Below are 22,648 nucleotides of genomic sequence, written 5' to 3'. Positions count from 1 at the left end.
TCACGTTCATCTATCGCTGTGTGAGTGTCTCTCCCTCTTTCTCTCTCTCTCTTTCTTTCTCACAGTGTATGGGTGTGCGTTTGGTTGGGCTGCCGGCGCAGCTATAAAAAGAAAGCGCGCTCGCTTTCAGCGCTCACTTTTGGTCCCAGCAACCAAACGGCACAGACAACAAAATAACACACACTCGCAGAAAACACAAAAATATACAAGAAAACAGCAAAAAATTGCATATCCTCGGCTATTTTTTTTTGTAACGTTTCAATATAACGAACAAGTGTCGAAATCGTTTTGAAAAATTTATAAATATAACAAGAAGCATACTATACCCAAGTCCAAGTGCATTTGCATTGAAGTGAGAATACGTAGTGTAAGCCAAAGGAATTCCATAAATAAACTCAACAAAAACAAACAGGAATATTTCAAGTAAAAATCAAAAAACATCATCTACAAAGTGAGTGCAAAATTTTATAGCGTTCAAATTGAGCGACATTTCTTTTTTTTTTGTTTTTGTTTTGCTTTTGCCATCGGCAGGATGGCAGCCATCTTGAGTTGCCAACTGTCACAAAGGCACAAATACATATATCGATAAAGAAAACTTGACGAGGTTGGCAAGCCGAACTTGCAAGCCGTATTAATTATGAAAGTGGTATTGTGCAAATGGAAAAACGGGATTGGGGAAAATTGAAATAGAAAAACAGAAGCAACGGCAACATAGAAAATTCCGGTTCAATTCTGTGAGGTCTCTATTTGGGGGCATTGCGCATGCGTACCTGCTCAAGTCAACGAGTCAAGAGTTCAGGCCAGGTGCTACACATACATATACATATATACAAACGTGCATACGTACCATCGTGTGTGTGTGTTGCGATGTCTTTTTACTACTTCTACTTCTTCTTCTTCGTTTGCCCCGAAGTAATTTGATTTTGTTTTGCTTATTTCTTTTGGGGCCGCTCCGTTTCTTCTGCTACTTGCTGCTTCATTTTTTTTTGTATTTTCTTTTTTTTGTGGGTCTCACACTCTGGGTCACAAAAGAAATGCTAAAAAAAGTGATGTTGTGTAGCAATGCGAGGGCAAAACACAATGGGCGCTGAAACGAAACAAATTTTCATTGTTATTATGGTTGTGGTTGTTGTTGTTTCTTATGGCGTTTCTTTTCCGTTTAGTTTAGTTGTTTATTGTGGTGTTTTTTTTTTGGCTCGAAAAAGTAACGTTTCGCAAAGTTTAATTGGCCTTTATGTTTACATTTACATTTTGCAGCAATCGCAACAGCAGCAGCAGCGACAGCAGTTGGAGTTCATACACAACAACGAAAAAAAAACACAAATAGAGAGCGAAGCGAGACTGAAGTCAATTCCGGTGTTCGCTGTTTTTCTCAAATTACAAAACTGCAACAACAACAAGGTACGCCACCCACCAACACTACAAACAATATGACCGATGTATCGCATGAATTAGGAGCCCTGCGCTTCGTGGTGGTAAGTAATCGATATTCGATCCTGCCGATAACTGATGCAAAGCTTATAGTTGCGTGAAATCGATATACCGCTCGTCCAGTTAATCATTCTCATTAGCGATAACTCTCGCGAATACACCTCCCACCCCTTCCACACACACACACACAATCCAATTAGCTGAGAGCCAAAGTTGGCACTGGGCGCAAACAAAAGGCATTTGTGGAATGCCTCGAGAAAAATCGCGTATAATATTCAAACAAAAGGAAAAAAAAGAGAAATTTCGCTGTCAGTGATTTTTATAAATTCCCATGCGCATTATTATTGTTATTATTATATTGCAAATATCTCGTGCGACAAATGCCTGAACATTATTTATGTGCTAAAAAGCAAACAAAAATAACAACAACAACAGCAACAGCAAGCGTGGAAAAAATGTCACAGAAAATTTGTATTTTCATTTATATGAGAAAATGTATATGTGTGTGACGATTTGTTGGCTGTTTTTCATTTCCACAACGAAAAAACCAAAAGCAAAGCCACAAAAAGCAGCATGATTAAAAATCATTAAAATCAAATGGCATAAATTTCGACATGCTGCAAAGCCCGAAAAAAAAAACAGACAACAGAATCATCGAAATATTTTTTTTGGTTAACAATACAACGAAGTTCTAAATACCCTTTCCTTTGAATTGGAAAATATATTCTACAAAATGCGATATCAAAACTTTGATAAACCATTTGAAGACATTTCCATCTCAATTTGTTGCTTGTTTAAAAGAATATTTATTAAGTTTTCTAACGATTCCCAATAGACATTATCTTTATGAGATCGTCACAGATTTGATGACAATATGCTAATGATCTCGACCTTTTCAGGGTATAAAAGCAGTTTTCAATTTTATTTGCTTGTGCTTTAATTTGTCGCCATAAGAATTGCCAAAAGATCGACTAGATAAATACACCCATGTATCTCTATGCCACATATATCGTGTGTACTATATATATATATATATATATATATATATATACTTTGTCTGACAAAAGAAACAAATTTTTGTCGCACTGTGCAAAAGATCAAAACACGGAAAAATTCTTGGCAATGACCATCGTTTGAGTTGAAATAGCAATGTTATGTAGTCCCCCCCAAAGTATTTATGTATCTCACTCGCTATATAGCAGACACATATTATACAGAAACATATACATACATATATGAAATCCGTCGAGTTTTCTTGAGTGACAACGGCGCCGACAGCGACAGCAACAACGACAAATCGAAGCATTTTCATTATAAAGATATGTTATATGCACTTAAGTACGATAGACAAACTTAGGAGATGCTTAAACTTTAAAGTTAATGAATAATGCTTCAATTGAACCGGTTTGGTTCGGTTCATTGGCTCGTTATAAGATACTGTTATCATCATAAACATAAATCTCATTTGATACCACCTCAAAATTCACGTGCGTTTGGTTTTTTCGAATACCCTGTAAGTCAAATTTGAGCTAAAATTGAGCATGATTGATTTTTTAAAGTTTTGTTTGTCAATTTTCAAATAAATGTCGTTCACGAAATTCATACTTTTATTTATTAAAAACAACAAAATAAATTTTAAAAATAGATAATAACAAATTAAAGTGTTTGTAAAAAAAATTAAATTCAATTTTAAAATAAATTAAGTTCACTATATATGACTTTTATTTATAAAAACAGCCAAACAAACTTGCAAAACTTATTTCAAAAAGTAGATAATAAAAAATTAAAGTCTTTTTTAAGGTAAATATCGTGAAACATTAATTTGCAAATTTAAAAAAAATACCAAACATATATTTTAGTATTTTACAGTTGATCACACTTGTCTAGCCTTTGGTTACATATTATAAATAGTATTTTTGAAACAATAATCATAATTTCCCAACACCAATGAGGTAAATGGGAAAATTTTCATTTCAATTGACGACAACTAAGACAACAACAACAACAATGACAACGACTTTCACCTGTGCGAATTTACTGCACTGTCAAGCATATAGTTAGTATCTGTTTATACTAAGTGCACTCGACAGACATTTTTATAGGGTATATAACTGTCAGTGTGATTTGCCAAATGGTTATAAAATCGTTTCATTCATCGCCGGGCGCTGCGCAGTTATTTATTTATAAGTATATTTCTTTTATATTGAATATATGAATGAATGAAAAAATTCATGAAGCCAAATGAGCTGGCAACCCAAAAATTGATTGAAGAAATTTTTTGGATATTGATCAAAACGACAAACGGCGCCATTGACAACGTCATTGCCTCCTGTTTGCTGCTGTTTTTTTTTTATCTTTTTTTTCTCCTTATTTATTTATGTATCTTTTGCCAAAATTGAAATTCGCAAGGGGCGTTATAACAAAATGACCATCTAAAAAAAGACATTGCATACATAAATCATATAACTATGCAGATTGTGTGTAAATATTATATTTTTATTTATTTTTTACCTTCACTATTTTTTTTGTTTTGTTTTTAACAATAAAGTGTTATCAAATCGCACAAGTTTGCATAAAAAAGATTTTTCAACACATTCACCCAACAAAAATATGTTTTAATGGGGGAAACAAACAAAATACATTCGCAAATAAAATTTAGAAAAAAAAAAAAAAAATTTACCGTGAAGATCGTTGTTGATATGTTGTATTCTCTTTTCAATTTTATTTGTTGTTTTTTTTTAATGAAATTGTATTTCTTTTGTGTGTGCTTTGGCTGGTTGAGGAAGTGTAGTACATTTTATTTTTCGTCAAAGTTTTGTTTTTATTTATGGCCCGACATTTGCGCATTCCATTCGTCCCATTTGCTTGTACACTATATAATATAAATATAGTACATAGATATTTATGTATAGACGTCGATGTAGATACACACACACTTGGTGCTTACTCAAATTTTGAAAACATCGCGCACTTAGCAAAATGAAAAATTTAACAACATGTAAATCTGCTGTTATTTAATTACAGCCAATTAATTCAAACACTTTGTCACACGTGTGCCGCTTGCTGTACATTCAAATTTAAATACAATCCCGCCGACGTTAAAAAATGCAAGAAGTTGGCAACGCAATGCAATTGATAATGCGTTGCCAAAGTGCAAGTGCAAGAAGTTGGCAACGCAATGCAATTGATAATAACAGCCAGTCTGGCAGCGCTTGCTTAAGCTTGAATTCAATGTGCATAATTTTGCGGCTTCCCTTTGTGTTGTGTGCGGCACATATAAAAATCAGATAATCTCTTTTCTATTTAAAAATTAAAATTAAACTGAAATCCAGTCAGCGTTCAAAAATTGCTAGAAGTCGAAAATGCAATTAATGATGCGCTGCCAAAGTGCAGCAAAGTTATCGGACAGTCTGGCAACGCTGGCTTAAACTTGAATTGAATGTGCATCATTTTGTGGCTTCCCTTTGTTAAAACCAGTTTATCTCTTTTCTATTTACTGCAGGATTCGCCGCTATCGTCGAAGGTGGCCATGTTCAACAATCAGGCGACACAGCACAAGCAGTCGCAGTTATTGAATCCCTTTTCGCACGATGGACGCGCCACATCGCCGAAGCCAACGTTCTCCAAGGATCAGTATGGCAAACCCTTGGCCGGCAGTCTGACTGAGATGCGTGGCCAGAAGGCCAACATGCATGTGATGAAGGAAATGCTCGAGTTGTGCCAGATCATTGACTCCGAGGGCTATCAAGTGAAGGATGAGCCCAGCATGCGCGTCATTCCCTTTGGCGAATTATTCAACGTGAGTTCAACGCATTTATTCGTTGAACCTTTTTTTTACTTGAACTCTCTTTTGGGCAGATTTACAACTACATCTCCGACAAGGTGGTCGGTATTTTGTTGCGCGCTCGCAAGCACAAGCTGCTGGAATTCGAAGGTGAAATGCTGTATCAGCGACGTGATGACGATGTGCCCATCTTTCTGCTGCGACCCATTAAGCAGATACGTCAGGAGCTCAACGAGAAGATCGAGGACATCAAGCGTGGCGCAAGTCCAGCGCCACAGTCCACCTCGGTGCTCCTTGATAAGTCGGCGCATGAGCAGAAGCTGAAAGTGGCCGCCAACGAACGTCAGTCGAAGTCACGCACGCCATCGCCGGCGGTTAAAGCGAAAGCCAAGTCAAAGTCACCATCGCCAAGTGCAGCAGCGAAACCAACAGAACAAGAGGCAGCCACAAGTCCAGCAGCTGTAGCTCCAACAGTTGTCGAGGAGCCAAAGGCAGCTACAACAGTTGAGGAGCCAAAGGCAGCTACAACAGTTGAGCAGCCAGCTGCAGCCGTGATCATTGAGCAGCCTACTTCTTTGCCAGCAGTTGAGATCACACCAGTTCCAGCAGAGAGCACAGAGCAAGTGGAGCCAGCCAGCGCAGTCGAAAGTGCTTCAGAAGTGCCGGCTCCAACACAAGCTGTGGAAGCCACCGCCGAGGTGCCAGCTCCAGTTGCTCCAGCTGAAGTTGAAGCTGCTCCAGTTGTTGTTGAAGCTACCACTGAAGACACTGCAAGCCAAGCAGCAGCAGCTCCTGTTGATGCTCCTATTGTAGTCGATGATTTGCCCACAATAATCGTTGAAGCCTCCGCCACATTTGTGCGCACGGTCAGCGTGGATAAGCTGGAGACGCCAATAGAAACAGAAGCTGCTGAGAGTGCCTAAGAAAGTTGAATTTGGAAATGTTTGAGCACACACACATAAGCACACACACACACTCGCAACCACTAAAGCGGCAGCTTTAAATTGCAGTAATATACATACAATATAGTTTAAAGCATAGTCTATAACTTTAATGATTAGTGTTAACAGCACTGAAGACAGAAAGAAGAGCAACTACTTATAATTGAATTAATACATACGTCTAAAGTAAATGTAATACATATATAGACACAGTATTATATAAAACTCATACTTATTAATGCATGGTTATTATATAATATGTTGTAGTAGTTTAATACAAAAACACACACAAATATACAAAACAAAATTGTATAAATAAAATACGCAAAAAAAAAAACCAAACCAAAAAAAATTCAAATTCAAACTCTGGCGTTGCCAGACTAATGTCAGGCGCGATGCAGCAGCAGGTGGATCAAGAGCAGCAACGGTCTGGCAACGCCACAACCACCTAAAACAGCTGTTTTGCTGTGCCGCCTTTTAGTTCGTTCGCAAAGCATTTTATTCATTTTCGATTCCAATTGTCTTGTAACAATGCGCAAGTTCACAGCGTTTGCTTGCGGCACAGGCGCCGGCCTTGCCGCTTATTATTACCAAAAGCTGCGCGATCCACAATTTGTGGCACACAACTCGTGGACGAACAGTTCGCAGCCGGTGCCGGATTTTGCGCTGTGGGACAGCAACTGGGATTGTCGTGACCCGAAGAGTCTGGTGAAACCGCAAAAGAACGATATGCCGCAGGAGCAGAATCGCTACAACAGCGAACTGGAGAAATCGGTGCCGAAATACGCACGTCACATCATCCTGATACGACACGGCGAGTACCTGGACATTGGTGAGACAGATGAGACGCATCATTTGACGGATCGCGGTCGCCTGCAGGCCAAGTACACGGGCAAGCGACTGCACGAGCTGGGCATCAAGTGGGACAAGGTGATTGCATCGAATATGGTGCGTGCCCAGGAGACAGCTGATATCATCCTAAATGAGATCGACTACGATCGCAGCAAGGTGACCAATTGTGCGTTCCTCCGCGAGGGAGCTCCAATACCCCCACAGCCGCCAGTGGGTCACTGGAAGCCCGAGGCATCGGTGAGTCAATGAGGCAGATATATGATTGTGAAGAGATTGAAGCATGACCACACACATTCTTCTTGTTGTTCATTGCAGCAGTTTTATCGCGATGGCGCACGCATTGAGGCCGCCTTCCGACGCTACTTCCATCGGGCGCCGCCAGAGCAGGACAAGGAGACGCACACACTGATCGTGGGCCATGGCAATGTCATACGCTACTTTGTCTGTCGTGCTCTCCAATTTCCCGCCGAGGCGTGGCTGCGCATCAACATCAATCACGCCTCAATCACATGGCTAACGATCAGTCCATCGGGCAATGTCTCCATACGTTATCTGGGCGATTCGGGCTTCCTCCCGGCCAAGCAGCTCACCAATCGCATACCGCGTCAGGCCAAGAATGTTGTCTAGATTCCAGAAATCTTTTTCTTTTCTTTTTTTTTGTTCACTCATTGCGCCAACTCTTTAGCTTTTAAGTTCATCAAAGTGTTTGTCCCTTTTTTTTACACATTTATTATTATAATTTCTTTTTTTGTGCGCCCGGCAAAAATAAATTCAAACGAGATTAGATAAAAGCGCGTTGTAAACCGATTCATTTGTTTAAACAACTGGATCTCAGTGATTAGCAAAGCTATAGACATCAAACTTACGCACAACAAAAGCTAAAACTGCCACGTTGTTTATGATAAAATATTGTAAAATGACTTTCAATTGAACTTTGTCTTTAAAGTTATTTTATGTTAACTGTTTTGTCAGTTGTTTACTTACAACAAAATCGAGAATTTATAATTGAAACTTGGTTTTTATTAGGCCATCAACTTAAGTGAGCTATAAAAAGATCACAGCTTATTTCATCGACCACTAACCGTAAATTTTAAATCGTAAATCACAATTGTAAGTGGGTAATTTTCTGGCATAAAAACGATAAATTTAAACAATTTGGAAAGCAAGTAAAAAATCTATAGTTGAGTGTGCTCGACTGTGAAATACCCGCTATCCATTTTGAATAAAAGCAAAACAATGCGGTATTCATTTTGAAATATACCGCAGACATACTGAAAATATACCAAACGTTATGTGTGGTACATTGATATTGTGCTACATTAAAAATATACCATATAGTGCAAAATATACTGAAGGCTATGTTTAGTATAAATATAATCTTTATGATTCCTGCGATCGGATCAAAAAAGAAATACTTTTCTATGGCTAAAAATGTCTACTTACTACAAGACTTGGCGTACAATCTGGTATATTTTGCAAACTATAGTATATTTTACAGTCTATGGTATATTTTGCAATATGTGGTATATTTTGAATGTAATACTATAATTTAATATACCAAATGTACTAAGAGGTCTATTTCAGTTTTTTGTGGTATATTTTTAGTCTATGGTTTTATGGGTAGCGGGTATCTCACAGTCGAGCACACTCAACTGCAGCTTTCTTACTTGTTAAGCTACAAAAGGGGAATTCTCTGGAGAAAAAACGATAAACTGAAACAATTTAAAAACAAGTAAGAAAGTTACAGTTGAGTGTGCTCGACTGTGAGATACCCGCTACCCATTTTTTATAAGGGCAAAATATTGCGGTATTATTTTCAAAATATACCGAATATACTAAAAAATACTAAAAATATACCAAATGGTATGTTTGGTATATCGATACAGCACACCATTCAAAATATACCATAGACGACACAATATCAGATTGTCACCCAAAGCAACTCAGACCCCTAGTAAGTAGACGTTTTTGCCCATACAAAAGTATTTCTATAATAACTTCGACAATTTTTATCTGATCGCAACCAAATTTTTAGGAATCATAACTACTATAGTTATTATTATATATACCAAAATTCGCAACTCTAGCTTTAAAATTACGCTTGTTATTCGATTTTTTTGATTTGCGGGGGCGGAGGTGGGCGTGGCAAAAATTTGAAACAAACTTGATCTGGGTGCAAACATAACAAATGCTGTCGAAAAAAAATTATAGCTCTATCTCTTATAGTCTCTGAGATCTAGGTGTTCATACGGACGGACGGACAGACAGACGGACATAGCTAGATCGTCTCGGCTGTTGACGCTGATCAAGAATATATATACTTTATAGGGTCGGAGATGCCTCCTTCTACCTGTTACATATGTACATTTCCTGTCGGCACAAAGTTATAATACCCTTCTACCCTATGGGTAGCGAGTATAAAAATGTCTACTTACTACGGGACTTGGCGGACAATCTGGTATATTTTGCAAACTATAGTATATTTTACAGTCTATGGTATATTTTGCAATATGTGGTATATTTTGAATGTAGTACTATAATTTAATATACAAATATACTAAATGGTATATTTTAGTATGTTGAGGTATATTTTTAATCTATGGTTTTATGGGTAGCGGGTATCTCACAGTCGAGCACACTCAACTGCAGCTTTCTTACTTGTTAAGCTACAAAAGGGAAATTCTCTGGAGAAAAAACGATAAACTCAAACAATTTAAAAACAATTAAAGCTAATTCTTAGCCCTTCGAGCTAAGTTTGATTCACGGAATTTTTTTCAGAATAATATTATTATTTTTTAATAACATTTTTTTAAAACGAATGTTCTTGACTTTAAAATTTGTCTCTTTTTTTTTGAGTATTTTAAAAGTAATTATAGATTATAGCACTATATTTAGAGCAAAGAAAGATTCTGGCAACTTTTTCTGCTAATAAAATATATAAATTCGTTAATTTTGTGTTTTTCGTTTCAAATTCATTCGGCTAAATTCGAATGAAGTTCTCATGCGGATCTTCCTTATGTACTAAAGTTATGCTTAGATCTAATTAAAGTGCGAATCAAGAGCTATAATATTGAAGTTTATTTAGAATACAAAAATGTTTTGTTTAAAGAATTATCCATTATAATTAAGAACATGGCCTGAAGGCTTTAAGATAAGGAAATGTATTCGTTATGACATTTAAATAATATTAATGACTACATTTAATTTCTATAAGTGGATTAGTTTAAGCTATCAAATAATAATCCTACCTACTAATAATTTCAGTTATGTTTTACCAATGAATGTTTTTTTTTTTATAATTTAAGTTTGTACGCAGACTTTTTCTTGCCCAAAAACTTGAGTATTTTTTGTTTTTTAATTTTGAATTAAATAAGTTGTTGATGGAAGTAAATGAAGACTAGTTATTATTTTTGATAATCGATGTGACGTTAACTTAAAAAAAAATCAAGGCAATATCTTCAACACAACTATTTTCTTTTCGACATTGCAATAAGGAAATGTATTCGTTAAAATACATGAAATTAATACATTTAACTCCTGTTTAAAGTGGTTGGATATTGAGTAAATTAGTTTAAGCCAGCAATTAATCTATATACAAGGCAATATCTTCAATACAACTATTTTTATTTTGTCATTAGATTAAGCAAATGTGTTCGTTATATCATTAAAATAATAATAATTACATTGAACTCCTGTTTTAAGTGAAGTGGATTAGTTTAAGCTATCCGTTAATCTATTTACAAAGCAATATCTTCAATACAACTATTTTCCTGACATTACAATAAAGAAATGTATCCGTAATATCATTACAATAATAATAATTAATACTACTATTTTCATTTTGACATTGCAATATTCGTAATAACATTAAAATAATAATTACATTTAACTTCTGTTGAACGGATTAGTTTAAGCTATTTATTAATCTATATACAAGGTAATATCTTCAACACAACTATTTTCATTTTGGCATTACAATAAAGAAATGTATCATTCAAATAATAATAATTACTAGATTTAACTTCTTTTTAGTTTTAGTTAGTTTAAGCTATCTATTAATCTATATATGATACAAGGCAATAGTATCTTCAACAATTTCCATTTAACATGAAGCAAACTTGTAGTGGTTAATGTTAGATAGTATCTTATAATTATAATCTGATAGATACATCCACATAGACTGTGTTAGCTGCCTTGCAACACCTGCTGGAGTCGTTGCAAGCACTTGCGTATGCCGCAATCCTCGCCAGCGCCGCGTTTCAACTCCACGCTGAGCGCCTGCTCGCGCACAAAGTCGAAGAGGGAGGCGAAGAGCTGAGGCGCGAGCTCGGCGAGCTTGATCAGCATTTGGAAATAGAAGTAGGTGCAATGGGCCAAATGCTTCTCGGCCAGCGATCGAAGATCGTTGCAGCAATGCGCTTGAGCCTCCGGCGAGCGTTGGAAGAGCGTTTGAGCCACCAGCAAGCGATAGAGTTGCAACACTTGGAGGCGACTCGACTCGTGTTCGCCCACAAACATGATGTGCTCCAGCAGCGGCACATGGACCGCCTTCAACAGGGTCAACAGCTGTCGCTCAGCATCGAGAGTCGCCTCCTGGAGTCCCACGATCAGCTGCTGCAGCAGACTCAACACAAGACGCACATGTTGCCCCGGCTGGCTGCGTTGCACGCTGAGGAACTGTTGAGCCAACTGCTGCAGCACAAATTGCGACAACTCGCCAGCAGCAGCATCTGCTTGCAACAGCGTGGCATACGGACGTGCCACAAGTTTGGCATTCGTTGTGTAGGCGAAATGCGGCGTCCAGTGGAGCACGAGCTGCTCCAAGGTGCGCGTTAGATACGCATCCTGGCGATATGGCAGCCGACCGAGTCCCTGCAACAGCACCGGAAAGATCTTGTTGAACAGTGGCAACAAACGTGCCTCGGGTGCCACGCCCGCCTGCAGCTGTGTGGGCAGCAGGAAGCGGGTCAGCGCGACGTGGAGGAAGCAACTCGGCTTGGAGCGAACGTAAGCGAGCGTGGCACAATTGTAGATGACAATCGCAATGAAGTTGTAGAAGCGCGAGGCACACGACTCGACGTGCCAACGCTCGAAGTGCGCCACATAGGCGTGCAACTTGTGGCTGAGTTGCATGCGCACATGCGCCACTGCATCCGGCTGCTGGGCGCGACGTCCCAACGCCCCAAAGAACGCGCACAGCGGCTCACGTGACTCCAGAGCCGAGGCTGTCAACTCGAGTGTCCGCATCTCGGCCAGCTCAAGGATATGCGGCGTCAGTTGACGGACGTCGGCGTGTTGCGGCTGAAGCAGCACCAGCGACTTGAGCCACACTTGGATGAGCTGCTCGGCCGTCGGTTGCAAGCCCAGTTCGATGACTTGGAGCAGCAACTGGGCGCTGGCCGCCAGGTTAACGGGTTCCGCATCCTGCAGCAGCGATGTGAGCAGCTTTCGGCTGCTGTCGAGGAGCACGAATTGGGCCGCCAACCTGGGCAGCCAGCTGCTAAAGCCGCTGACGTACTGCAGCCTCAGCTGTGGCAGCACATGTTGCTGCAACGCCTGCCACATGCCACCACCGCCACCGCCAGTCGAGGTGGCACGCAATCGCTGGCAGAGTGAGTGCATCGCCTGCCAGACGCGCTCCTGCGCCGCCTGCCCGCTGTGCTCCAGATAATGCGTTAGCCAAGGTCCCAGCAGCAGTTGCTCGCCGTGTCCAAAGTCTGGGCTGGAGAGCTCGAAGATCGTTGGCAAGCAGCTGGCATAAATGGCGCACACATCGAGATCGTTGCGTATCGTCGAGAGCTGCAGGAGCAACTTGCCAATGTAATCCTCGAGCGGCTGACGACGCTCCGCATGCAGCAACAGCAGCGCCATGTGTCCCTTGGCCGTCAGCTGGCGACGCGGAACGCTCAGCTTGTCCAGCGCCAGGCAGAGAAGCATCTCGCGCAGCTTGGAGGCGAGCTCAGCGAAGTCGCCTTGATGCGACAGCAGCAGACAGAGGAAGAGTTCGATCACATGATGAATGCCGCATTCGTTGAGGGCCAACAATTTGGCAGCGCTGAATTTGCTAAAGATGCGTCCGAGCAGCTTCTGCGATTGTGTCCTGGCCAGCGTCTTGCCCAGCAGCAAAGCAAACAGCGTGAAGCTGTTCAGATTCAAATCCTCGAGCTCCCCTCCGCTCTGAAGCAGCTGGCGATAGCGTTGCAAATAGGCAGCGCCGCTTGGCAACGTCAATGGCAGTTGATCCAGCTGCGGCTGTGTCGATTGATTGAACTGACAGTTGAGCGAGCGATGCAACGATTCCCACAGCTGGCAGAGCACATCCGCATCGAGATGCAGCGGGGCCAGCAAACACAAGTAAACGCGACGCTGCTGCTCGCTTGGTGAGGCAGCCAGAAACTGCTGCAGCAGACAACCGGTTTGTAACGCCTCTGCCGTGAGCTGTTGTCCATCTTGGGTGGCCAAGCGGGCGACGCTCAAACGCAGCCAGGCATAGAACTCATGGTAACTCAAAGTGGCATCCACTAAAGGAAAGAGAATAGTCATTAAAATCGAGTTTAGCTTGGCTTATTTTGTGTTTCCTACTTGGCAGCTGCGTTGCCTTGTGGCGTTGCATCGAGCAATGGAAGCGCGGCCAAAAGTCCGCTTGCTGCTGCAGCAGCAGCCACAGCTCCTTGCTGCAGCGACACATGAAAGCCGAGGTGTGCAGCAGCTGGACGCTCTGCTTGCTGCGATAATGCAGCTGACTGCAGAGCACCAGATCGTCGAGCAGTCGCGACAGTTGCGCCTCGTAGCTGGGCTGTGCCTCGGGCTGATCCTGCAGCTTGCGCTGCACACACAGATCGAGCAGTCGCCACTCGAGTGCGCCGTGGTACAAATGATAAGCGGGCGTTGTGCAATCGTTGCCCTTGCTGTGCTCCGCAAAGTAGAGAATCCGCCATGCCGCCGCATCCAGGCAGCTGTTGAGCAGCTGGCGTAGTTGCAGCAGTGCGCACAGCTCAGCTTGGCCCTCAGGTGTCTGCTGCTCGTGCAGCAGCAGGTGATAGAAGTGCGTCACCTGTTGACGCATTGCAAACCAATTTGCCGTCGACTTTGTTTGCAGCTGTTGCTGTCCTGCGACGGCGGCACACAGTTTCTGCACATTCTTGCTAGCATAGAGAGTTATTACTTGAGAGTGTTTTACATATTGGAAAACTAACAACACTTACCACGCTTCGCCGTGCAAGTAACGCAAGACAAGGCAAATCTTCAGTTGCTTGGGCTCAAAATCGAAGCGTAGATTATCAATGCGACTGCGCGGCGGCAACGCATTCAATGTGTAGCCATTGCGCATAAAACTGTTGCTGGGAAAGTCCAGCTGACTCTTCACCGTATCGCGTCCAGTGCAATTAAATTCGGGCAGCACATCGAGCGCAGCTCCATCTTCATCATCATCAATATCTTCATAGCCATTATCATAATCCAATCTTTGCTCTATAGTGGCAGCTTGCTGTGGCTGCTGTGAGGCTTCTAGGTAGGCGGTAAGTATCTCCTCATCGTCATCCGATTGAAACAGATCGTAATCCATGGCCAAATTTAATGTTTACACCAAAATTTTCTTAACCCGTTTTGGCGCCAAAACTGCTGTTTTCAGTACCTCACATAAATCTTTACATAGGCCGTGCACTCCATGATCTCGAAACCTTGCGGTCAACTACAGATTTGCTTAACCATGCAAACACTTTAATTTTTAATATTTCGCTATTTTTAATAATAAAAAATATGCACCTTTTGTTTTGAAATTATTCTTTTGCTGCAGCAACTTGTTGGCTTATCACAAAAATATACTAGCTACCTAATATATACCAAAACAACAAGCGGCCACACAGCATTGCATTGCAGCGATTAATAATCGATAGTCTATGTTGAGGCCACCGATATATCAGCTCACAACATTATAAATATATCGCAATCTCTAAAATAATGTCAAAAGTTGGCTGCTTATGACTTTTACAAAACTGTGATAATCAGGCATGCTCCGGTTTTCACTTTCGGTTTTCGTTTTCGTTTTGAAATCGAAAACGACAAAATTGGTGCTCCCGTTTTCACTTTCACAAGATTTTTTCGAATTGCAATTCGAGAAAATTTGACTTGCCGAAATGAAAAGTAAATGCCTTTTTCTATATTAAATTGGATCTTATTTGCAAAAGGAAAAAAAGTAGTTGACTCATTGGTTTATTGTCGTTCTTTTAAGACCGCCAGCAGATCAATTAGGCTTGTAATTATTTTTAAAACGACTAATTTCTGACCCCACCTCAAATTTGGATATCAAATTTTGCCGTCGGCAACAACAATTTTCGTTTTGGTGAGCTACCGATAAGTCCGACACCATGAGTTATCGCCTAAGCTGCCATACTTTTGATAGAATGAAAAAGCAAGTTAAAAATACTTGTATAATCAAACGGATGGCGATAAATTTGTTGAAGTTGGGTAAAATATGTTTTTTAAAAATTAATTTATTTAATTTAATTACTTATGTGTTAAAATTTTATAAAAAAAATTGTTGGAATAACCGGAATGAAATACATTAAAAAGGTGGCATCCCCATTTTTTGTGGGTAACAGCTGATTGCCGTTCAACTGATTTTTTTAAAGAAAGTATCAAATCTTTCTTTGCAAAAAAGAGAAAAGCCAAATATATTTTATTGAGGGGAAGCATAAATAAACAATGCAGGATAAAAATATCTTTATGTGAGTTCAATCCACGCACGAAATTGGACATACAAAAGACATTTTTTTGCGTTGTTTACTTTTAACCAAAACACAAGTCAGCTGTTTTAGCAGTAAAATATGAAACGTTCCGATAGCAAAACGATGACCAAAAACGTGTGAAAACCGGAGCACCTAAAAACGAAAATCTCGGTTTTGGTCCCAAATCGAAAACGAAAACGAAAAGTGAAAACCGGAGCATGCCTGAATGTTCGAACAATATTTCCTGCAATTGAATAAATAAATTTGCAAATCATCAATGTCTTGAAACGCTTGTAAAAACATCGCTGCATCGATAGTTCCGTTGGATGCTTGTCCACCTCTAGTGTTGTTGTTTCGCTTTCGTTCGTTCTTATCTGAACAAAAGTTGGTCTTTTGACCTCCTCCACTCCAATTCGAGCTGCCGCTCTACCAAAGGTTAATATCAAGCAACGAGCCCAGTTAAACAGTTTGTTACGTAGCCCAGCGATGTCGTTACGTCCACTTGTGGAAGGCGACTGCGGCGCCGTCAATCCGTTGATGCAACTTGGCGGCCAATTCACTCGCGATGTGGCCCGCAAGGACGAAGGATTCGCAGCGGCGCCATTCGAGCGCCAGCTGCGTCCCGATGAGCAAATGGTCAGCGAATATCTGGGTCATGTGGCTGCACCACCGCAATCCTTTCAAATGAACTCGCTGCTGCAGGAGATGCGCGACATTAATATCCATGGTGCAGGTGGAGCACAGGTGGATGAGGTGATGGCTGGCCAATGGAGTCGTGACTTTCAGCAACAGCAAAAGCTTCAGTCCGGTGGCAACAAAATGCTGCACATGCAGCCGCAGCAGCAGCAACTGCACCATGCTCAAGAATTCTTCGATGAACCTTTGATCAGCAGTCAAAACTTTCGGCCGCCACCCATGATGATGATGCAAAGTCCATACATGGCCATAACAGCGCCACCAGCGACACAAACACAACACGATACCTTCTTCGACGAGCAGCTGGAAACCATCGATACCGATAAACAAAGAGTGGAGGATTGGATTAACGACTATCCACGTGAAAAGGAGCAAAGCGAACAAACGGCAGCGAATTTCAATGAAAAGTTCTGGCAGCGGCTGCAGGACGAATGGCAAAAGTTGGCCGAGGAGAATGAGCATCCGTGGCTCAGCGAATATAACGAGAATCTGGACGCGTACAAAGAGTACGAGTTCGCTGAACAGAATCCCATGTCGGAGCTGCCTAATGCCTTCGAGAAGGGCAAAGAATACCTGGCCAAAGGTGACATACCCAGCGCAGTGCTGTGCTTCGAGGTGGCGGCCAAAAAGGAGCCGGAACGCCTCGAAGTCTGGCAATTGCTAGGCGCCTCGCAGGCAGAGAATGAAATGGATCCGCAGGCAATTGCGGCTTTGAAGCGTGCACTCGACCTGCAGCCCGAGAATCGTCAGGTGCTCATGTCGCTTGCCGTTTGCTATACAAACGAAGGACTGCAGAGCAGCGCTGTCAAAATGCTATCGAACTGGATTGAGGTGCATCCGCAGTATAAGCAACTGTTGGCCGCCTATCCACAGCTGCAGGCCGAGGGCAGCTCGCTGGCCTCGTCGCTGATTGGCGCCAACAAGCTGCGTGATCTGCAGGAGGTTTACTTGCAGGCTGTGCGCATGCAGCCGTCACAAGTGGACGCCGATCTGCAAGAGGCACTGGGTGTGCTTTACAATCTGTCGGGGGAGTTTGACAAGGCTGTCGATTGTTACAGGAGCGCAGTGCAGGTGGATCCACAGAATGCCAAGCTCTGGAATCGTTTGGGCGCCAGTCTGGCCAACGGTTCGCGGTCCGTCGAAGCTGTCGAGGCCTATCAGCATGCACTGCAGCTCCAGCCGGGCTTCATACGTGTGCGCTACAATGTGGGCGTCTGTTGCATGAACCTCAAGGCGTACAAGGAGGGTGCCGAGCATCTATTGACGGCCCTCACCATGCAGGCGCACACAAATGCCTCTCGAGATCTGCCCAATGCCGAGGGCATTGCTGGGGGTCAGCAACAGATGTCCGAGTCCATTTGGAGCACACTAAAGATGGTCATATCGCTGATGGGACGCAGCGAGCTGCAGACGCATGTTAGCGAACGTAATTTGGCAGCGCTTAATGCTGCCTTCAAGGATTAGTCTCGTGTGGTTTCGAAAATTCCATGTAAATAACTGCAATTCCAACGTTTTTGTTTCTACTTTTTGTTGCCTGTAAGATCTGAAATTGAATTTGTGTTAATAATAGAAAGTCGTGTACCATATGCACTATATTTATAAGGTATATTTAATTGGATTAGGGCAAGTTGCCCAAGCGCTTGTAGTCGATCTTCTCGAGCTGCACCAGCGGCTTTAGCTGCTCGGCAAACACGCGCATCTCCTCGCCCACATTCTCTTGTCCCGTGGGCGCCACCACAGACAATTCAACGATGTAGCTCTGTGAAATTGGCTCATTGGCCATGTCCTGTTGCTTGCCGGGCACGATTTTAATCAGCTTGGAGACTGTTATCTTCATGCGTCCCTTTCGAAACATGTAACCTGCAAGGGGAGCTCTTACAATTGATTCGTTGAACTACAATTCGATTGCTCACCCTTCGCTATATACTCAAACTCTAGGCGAAATCCCATTTCAGATAGAAAATCAAGTATCCCATTGGTGCAGGCGCAGTCCATGCAGCTGCGCACCAGTGTTGGCCGTCGTATATCCACCTCGGGTTGTCCAAGATAGCGCATTTGGAATGGGGCATCGCGACCCAAGGCGCGACGAACGCGCAACAAAAGCGGCTGATTGGAGTTCGATTGACGCAGGCTCATGCAGACCTCCAGATCATGGAAGGGTTCCGGCGAGGTGTCCACATTGTCGCACAATCCTTTTAGTCTGTCATTTTTCGAAAGGCAAAACTAAATATCGCACATATATTCGTCTGATTGCAAAAACTCACCTGTGCATCAAATGCTCGACAGCCGAGTCTAAAATGGAGCCTTGCAACAAGTACTCGAGATTAGGCAAAAAGCGGTTGGTCAGTGCATGGGAAAGTGATTCGCGTGCCGACGAGATGGCCATTAAAACAATTAATAAGTTCAGCTTTTAAATATCTAAATTAAATAAAAGGTGTAGCGGTGTTTTTGTTTATGCTCTACTTTAGTGTTGCAAAATGGCAAATGGCAAAGTCATCGTTAATCGATAAGCGATAGGCATTACTTCGATAAATGTTTGAATTTCAATAAGTGAGCATGAAGTCAAAGAGAGGTTTAAAAGCGCATTGCTAGTTTCATAAAAGTGTTTAGTATTTAAACAAAGCGCTAATTATTTAAACGTAAAAGCGGAAACGAAGTACGATATTGTGTTATGTGTATATCAGCAATACAAAGTGACATAGCTGCGCAGAACGGGGACATTTATATATTCGCTGACGACAAGCTCGACAATTCTTGAGTCACCCATCTAACGGGCGGGGTTGCCAATTCCAAAACGTCTGGTAGATAAGAGACAACCAGTGTGGCTGTATATCGCTCACAACGGACCTACCTTTTTATTTAAATTGAAGTGTGAGTGTTATGTGTTTTTAAATAATTATAAAATTTCAATAACAAGTCTGTTCTCTCAAATTGTATTCCAATTAATTAAAAAAAACAATTAAGCTTAATAATAAAAAAAACATCTCCCTGTCCATTTTAGTGCATTTTTTTTTCGAAGCCGGCTGGTATATTTGAATGGACAAGCAGAAGTTGCAGTCACACTGTAGTCTATAGATAAGGATGCCAGACGCAGAAAAGCACAAACAGCACATATCGTCGCAATTACAGTTATTATTGTTGTTGTTGTCGTCGAACAGCAGCAGCAGCAGCAAATGTGTTGATAATATACATTCTCAGCCTGTCTAAATGGCCAGAGAAATGCAATTGAAATTGCCATCGAGCTACCAGCTACACAACGGCAGTTAATACCAGCAGCAGCAGTAGCGCCTACGCCTCTCAACTACAACAGCAGCAGCAGCAGCAACGAAAGAAAGTTACGTGAACAAAATCATCACAAGAACTTCGACACAAAAAAAAACTCATTGTGTGAAATGACAGCAAAGACGAACTACAACAAAATTAACAAGAAGAACAAAAACAGCCAGTTGCAATGAATGTGAAGAAACGGCCACGTCTGGAGCTGGCCACAGCTGCAACAACAACAACAACACCAACGCCACTAACAACAACAGCAACAACAACAACAGACGTCGCACTTTATGGGAACGTTAATGGAAATCTGAGCAGCACAACAAATGGTTTATTTCTGACCAGCAGCGTTGTGGGTGGCATGGGAATGGGAATGGGAATGGGAGACGGTGCTCAAATCTATTTGACCATTTGTGGCGACGATGACAACTCGAATGAATCTCAAGAGTTTTATGCCATCGAGAGCATTAAGCAGGAGCCCGATTTGGATGCATTGCATGCGGCACATTGCATGCTGCCCACAAATCTGCAGCTGCCAACTGGTTGTGAAATCTATTTAGTTAAGGACAACACGACTGCGACGGCTGCTGCAACAACAATAGCCGCAACAACAACAACAACAACAGCTAACAAGATAAACCACAGCAGCCACAACAATGAGCACTTGGCGTCCATCAAACTGGAGCCGGACTCCACGAATGTGTTGTTCATGAGTGGCGGTGGCGGTGGCGGTGGCAACAACAACAACAGTAGCAACGGTAATTTAATTGTGGCCAATAAGGATACGGCTGCAGTAGCGCCATCTGTCGGCGGCAACTACAATGTTAAGCTCGATGCGTACAAGAAACGCGACGATAAACGTCGTGCCACCCATAACGAGGTGGAGCGACGTCGCCGCGATAAAATCAATTGCTGGATCTTTAAGCTGAAGGAGATGCTGCCAACGGATGGCAATCGTTATAAGCCAACAACGAACAGCATGGCCGATAGCTTAGAGACGACGACAACGACGGCAACGGCGACGGCATCGCCAACTACGACGAGCAGCAGCAGCAGCGTGAAAAGTAATCCAAATGCAAATGGAAGTGCAAATGGACGCACACCGCCCAACGATTCGAAATCGCAAATACTGATCAAGGCCTGTGACTATATTAAAAGCATGCAAAACGAAATCGATAAGTAAGTGTGCAAGCAATTATCGAAAGCTTGTGTTATCGTTAATCTGTCTCTCTCTCTCTCTGTGTGTGTGTGTTTAGCTTACGCGACTGTTTGCGAGAGGCGGAGAGTCTGCGTTTGAGCAATCAGGCATTGCGCGATGAGCTGCAGCATCTGAAGCAACAACAGGAGCTGCAGGAGCGTTTCAATACCGCTGGCGGTTCATTCAACGTAACGCTCAATTCGCTGAATAGCTCAGCTACTAGTGACCTCTTCGATGGCATCGATACGGCACCAAATCTATCAACGGTCTCATCGATTAATTTCACCAAACGCGGCCTCATCATCGCTGACTACGATGAGTGAAGTGCGCGCGTGCGCGCCATATTTGAATTTCATTCGAATTCAAAGAAACAAAACTATCCAACCATCATCAATCATTACTATTATTACTCAACCAAAGAAGAGAACAACAGTAGTCATTATATTAACATTTATATACATACGTGTACATACATATGTTTGTGTGTATGTGCCATAATCTCAATAATATTATAGATGGATGGATGGATGAGGGTGATGCGGGCGCTGCTTCGGTTGCAGCCGAAGAAATCTTTATTGTTATCGCTGATATTTCTTCCGTTTGTGGTAACACACACCTATTGTTGTCATCCCCTTCCTTCTTACTTCCCGCATATTAGTACAATACAGTATATATACATATACAATCATTACACATATTTACATGTTGTCTATTTAAACAAAACAAAACATAAGGAATACCGAAAACTATTTCATATTTTGAGCATATTGTGCTTGTTTTTCGATTTTATTGTAATTGTTACTCGCACTAATTAAATAATGTAAAGTATTTGTAATATCTTAAAACAACAATTATCTATAACTACATATACAATTATATTATATATATATATATATATATACATTATTATTATTATAAATATACATAAGCGGTTACCAAATGTCTTGTGGCCAACAACAACAACAACACAAAATATCCACTTGTCCGCGTTATGCATTTGGAGAGCTTTTTTGTTGTTGATGTTGGCCTCCTCCCATCTATGTATCTCTCATGCAAATGAAAGAGACAAAAACCATTTACCGCAATCAGGCCAATCATTAAGCAAGCAAGAGAGTATGTGTATTTTGAAGAAGCGGTAACATGAGTTAGACAGAGAAAGAGAGAGAGAGTATGTTGTGTGCGTGCGTCGTCGATCTTCAATACATATGCACTTCGCTCTTGCGCAGTGGTGTGTACAGAAAATAACGATATTGTTAAAAGAAAATTGTAAAAAATATTTTGAACATATATATTGTTGTGAATCGTTAGAAAATTGTTTTTGGTATAGCGTTGATAAAAAGTGCAATTCGTGTTACTTGTTGCTATCTACATATATACCAGTTAATAATTCTATTAAATTCAATAAAACAAAACCAATAATAACAGCTCTCGCATTACTTATCTATAATTCTGGATCAATTTCAAACGACCGCCATTCTTTAAAAAAAAAAAGCTTTTACCTTGGGCAGTTTTACTTGTTGAAGTGTGACCATAGACAACTCTTATAAAATTAATTTAATGCGGAGACCAAAATACCTTGATACATGTCAGTATATTACAAACTACATGTAATCAAATGGTCTCACTATGTTATGGTGCTGGTGCTATTGAAAGACATTTAAATATTTCCAATATGGCTTCGAAATAGATCAGGCCAAAAAATTACGTTTGGTTTTTATGGCATAATTATGGATGGTAGGCATTTCATTAA

General features: G+C 41.5%; 6 protein-coding genes across 8 annotated transcripts; 4 read left to right on the top strand and 2 right to left on the bottom strand.

The window, feature by feature from the left end:
- The first annotated feature begins 133 nt into the window (after positions 1-133).
- Positions 134-6,480, top strand: LOC133848765 (probable serine/threonine-protein kinase kinX). 2 transcript variants are annotated; one of them, XM_062284456.1, is made up of 4 exons: positions 134-451; positions 1,258-1,401; positions 4,934-5,230; positions 5,290-6,480. In XM_062284456.1, the coding sequence occupies exons 3-4, from the start codon at positions 4,961-4,963 to the stop codon at positions 6,136-6,138; spliced, it is 1,119 nt and encodes a 372-aa protein (XP_062140440.1). In that variant the 5' UTR covers positions 134-451; positions 1,258-1,401; positions 4,934-4,960; the 3' UTR covers positions 6,139-6,480. The 2 variants fall into 2 exon arrangements, with proteins under 2 accessions (XP_062140440.1, XP_062140438.1); XM_062284454.1 differs by having other exon boundaries at positions 1,258-1,475.
- Positions 6,481-6,603: 123 nt separating this feature from the next.
- Positions 6,604-7,785, top strand: LOC133848766 (serine/threonine-protein phosphatase Pgam5, mitochondrial). Of its 2 annotated transcripts, none has more exons than XM_062284458.1 (2): positions 6,604-7,245; positions 7,327-7,785. In XM_062284458.1, exons 1-2 carry the CDS (start codon positions 6,688-6,690, stop codon positions 7,633-7,635), a joined length of 867 nt encoding a protein of 288 aa, XP_062140442.1. In that variant the 5' UTR covers positions 6,604-6,687; the 3' UTR covers positions 7,636-7,785. The 2 variants fall into 2 exon arrangements, with proteins under 2 accessions (XP_062140442.1, XP_062140441.1); XM_062284457.1 differs by having other exon boundaries at positions 6,607-7,245; positions 7,324-7,785.
- Positions 7,786-11,092: 3,307 nt separating this feature from the next.
- On the bottom strand, positions 11,093-14,820 carry LOC133847375 (protein MMS22-like). Its single transcript, XM_062282364.1, has 3 exons — positions 14,214-14,820; positions 13,591-14,153; positions 11,093-13,529 (listed from the first exon to the last, which is right to left on the bottom strand). The coding sequence occupies exons 1-3, from the start codon at positions 14,570-14,572 to the stop codon at positions 11,194-11,196; spliced, it is 3,258 nt and encodes a 1,085-aa protein (XP_062138348.1). The 5' UTR covers positions 14,573-14,820; the 3' UTR covers positions 11,093-11,193.
- Positions 14,821-15,965: 1,145 nt separating this feature from the next.
- Positions 15,966-18,025, top strand: LOC133847377 (peroxisomal targeting signal 1 receptor). The gene has a single exon (XM_062282365.1). It carries the CDS (start codon positions 16,221-16,223, stop codon positions 17,892-17,894), a length of 1,674 nt encoding a protein of 557 aa, XP_062138349.1. The 5' UTR covers positions 15,966-16,220; the 3' UTR covers positions 17,895-18,025.
- On the bottom strand, positions 18,017-18,919 carry LOC133847378 (mediator of RNA polymerase II transcription subunit 18). The gene is made up of 3 exons (XM_062282366.1): positions 18,695-18,919; positions 18,344-18,630; positions 18,017-18,290 (listed from the first exon to the last, which is right to left on the bottom strand). Exons 1-3 carry the CDS (start codon positions 18,814-18,816, stop codon positions 18,049-18,051), a joined length of 651 nt encoding a protein of 216 aa, XP_062138350.1. The 5' UTR covers positions 18,817-18,919; the 3' UTR covers positions 18,017-18,048.
- Positions 18,920-19,501: 582 nt separating this feature from the next.
- Positions 19,502-21,631, top strand: LOC133848764 (uncharacterized). The gene is made up of 2 exons (XM_062284453.1): positions 19,502-20,879; positions 20,957-21,631. The coding sequence occupies exons 1-2, from the start codon at positions 19,882-19,884 to the stop codon at positions 21,219-21,221; spliced, it is 1,263 nt and encodes a 420-aa protein (XP_062140437.1). The 5' UTR covers positions 19,502-19,881; the 3' UTR covers positions 21,222-21,631.
- The last annotated feature ends 1,017 nt before the right edge of the window (positions 21,632-22,648 follow it).

This window comes from Drosophila sulfurigaster, chromosome X, assembly GCF_023558435.1.
Source record: "Drosophila sulfurigaster albostrigata strain 15112-1811.04 chromosome X, ASM2355843v2, whole genome shotgun sequence".
NCBI classification, from domain to species: Eukaryota; Metazoa; Arthropoda; class Insecta; order Diptera; family Drosophilidae; genus Drosophila; species Drosophila sulfurigaster.
Note: the sequence above shows the minus strand (reverse complement) of the source record. Positions and strands in the feature narration are given on the sequence as shown.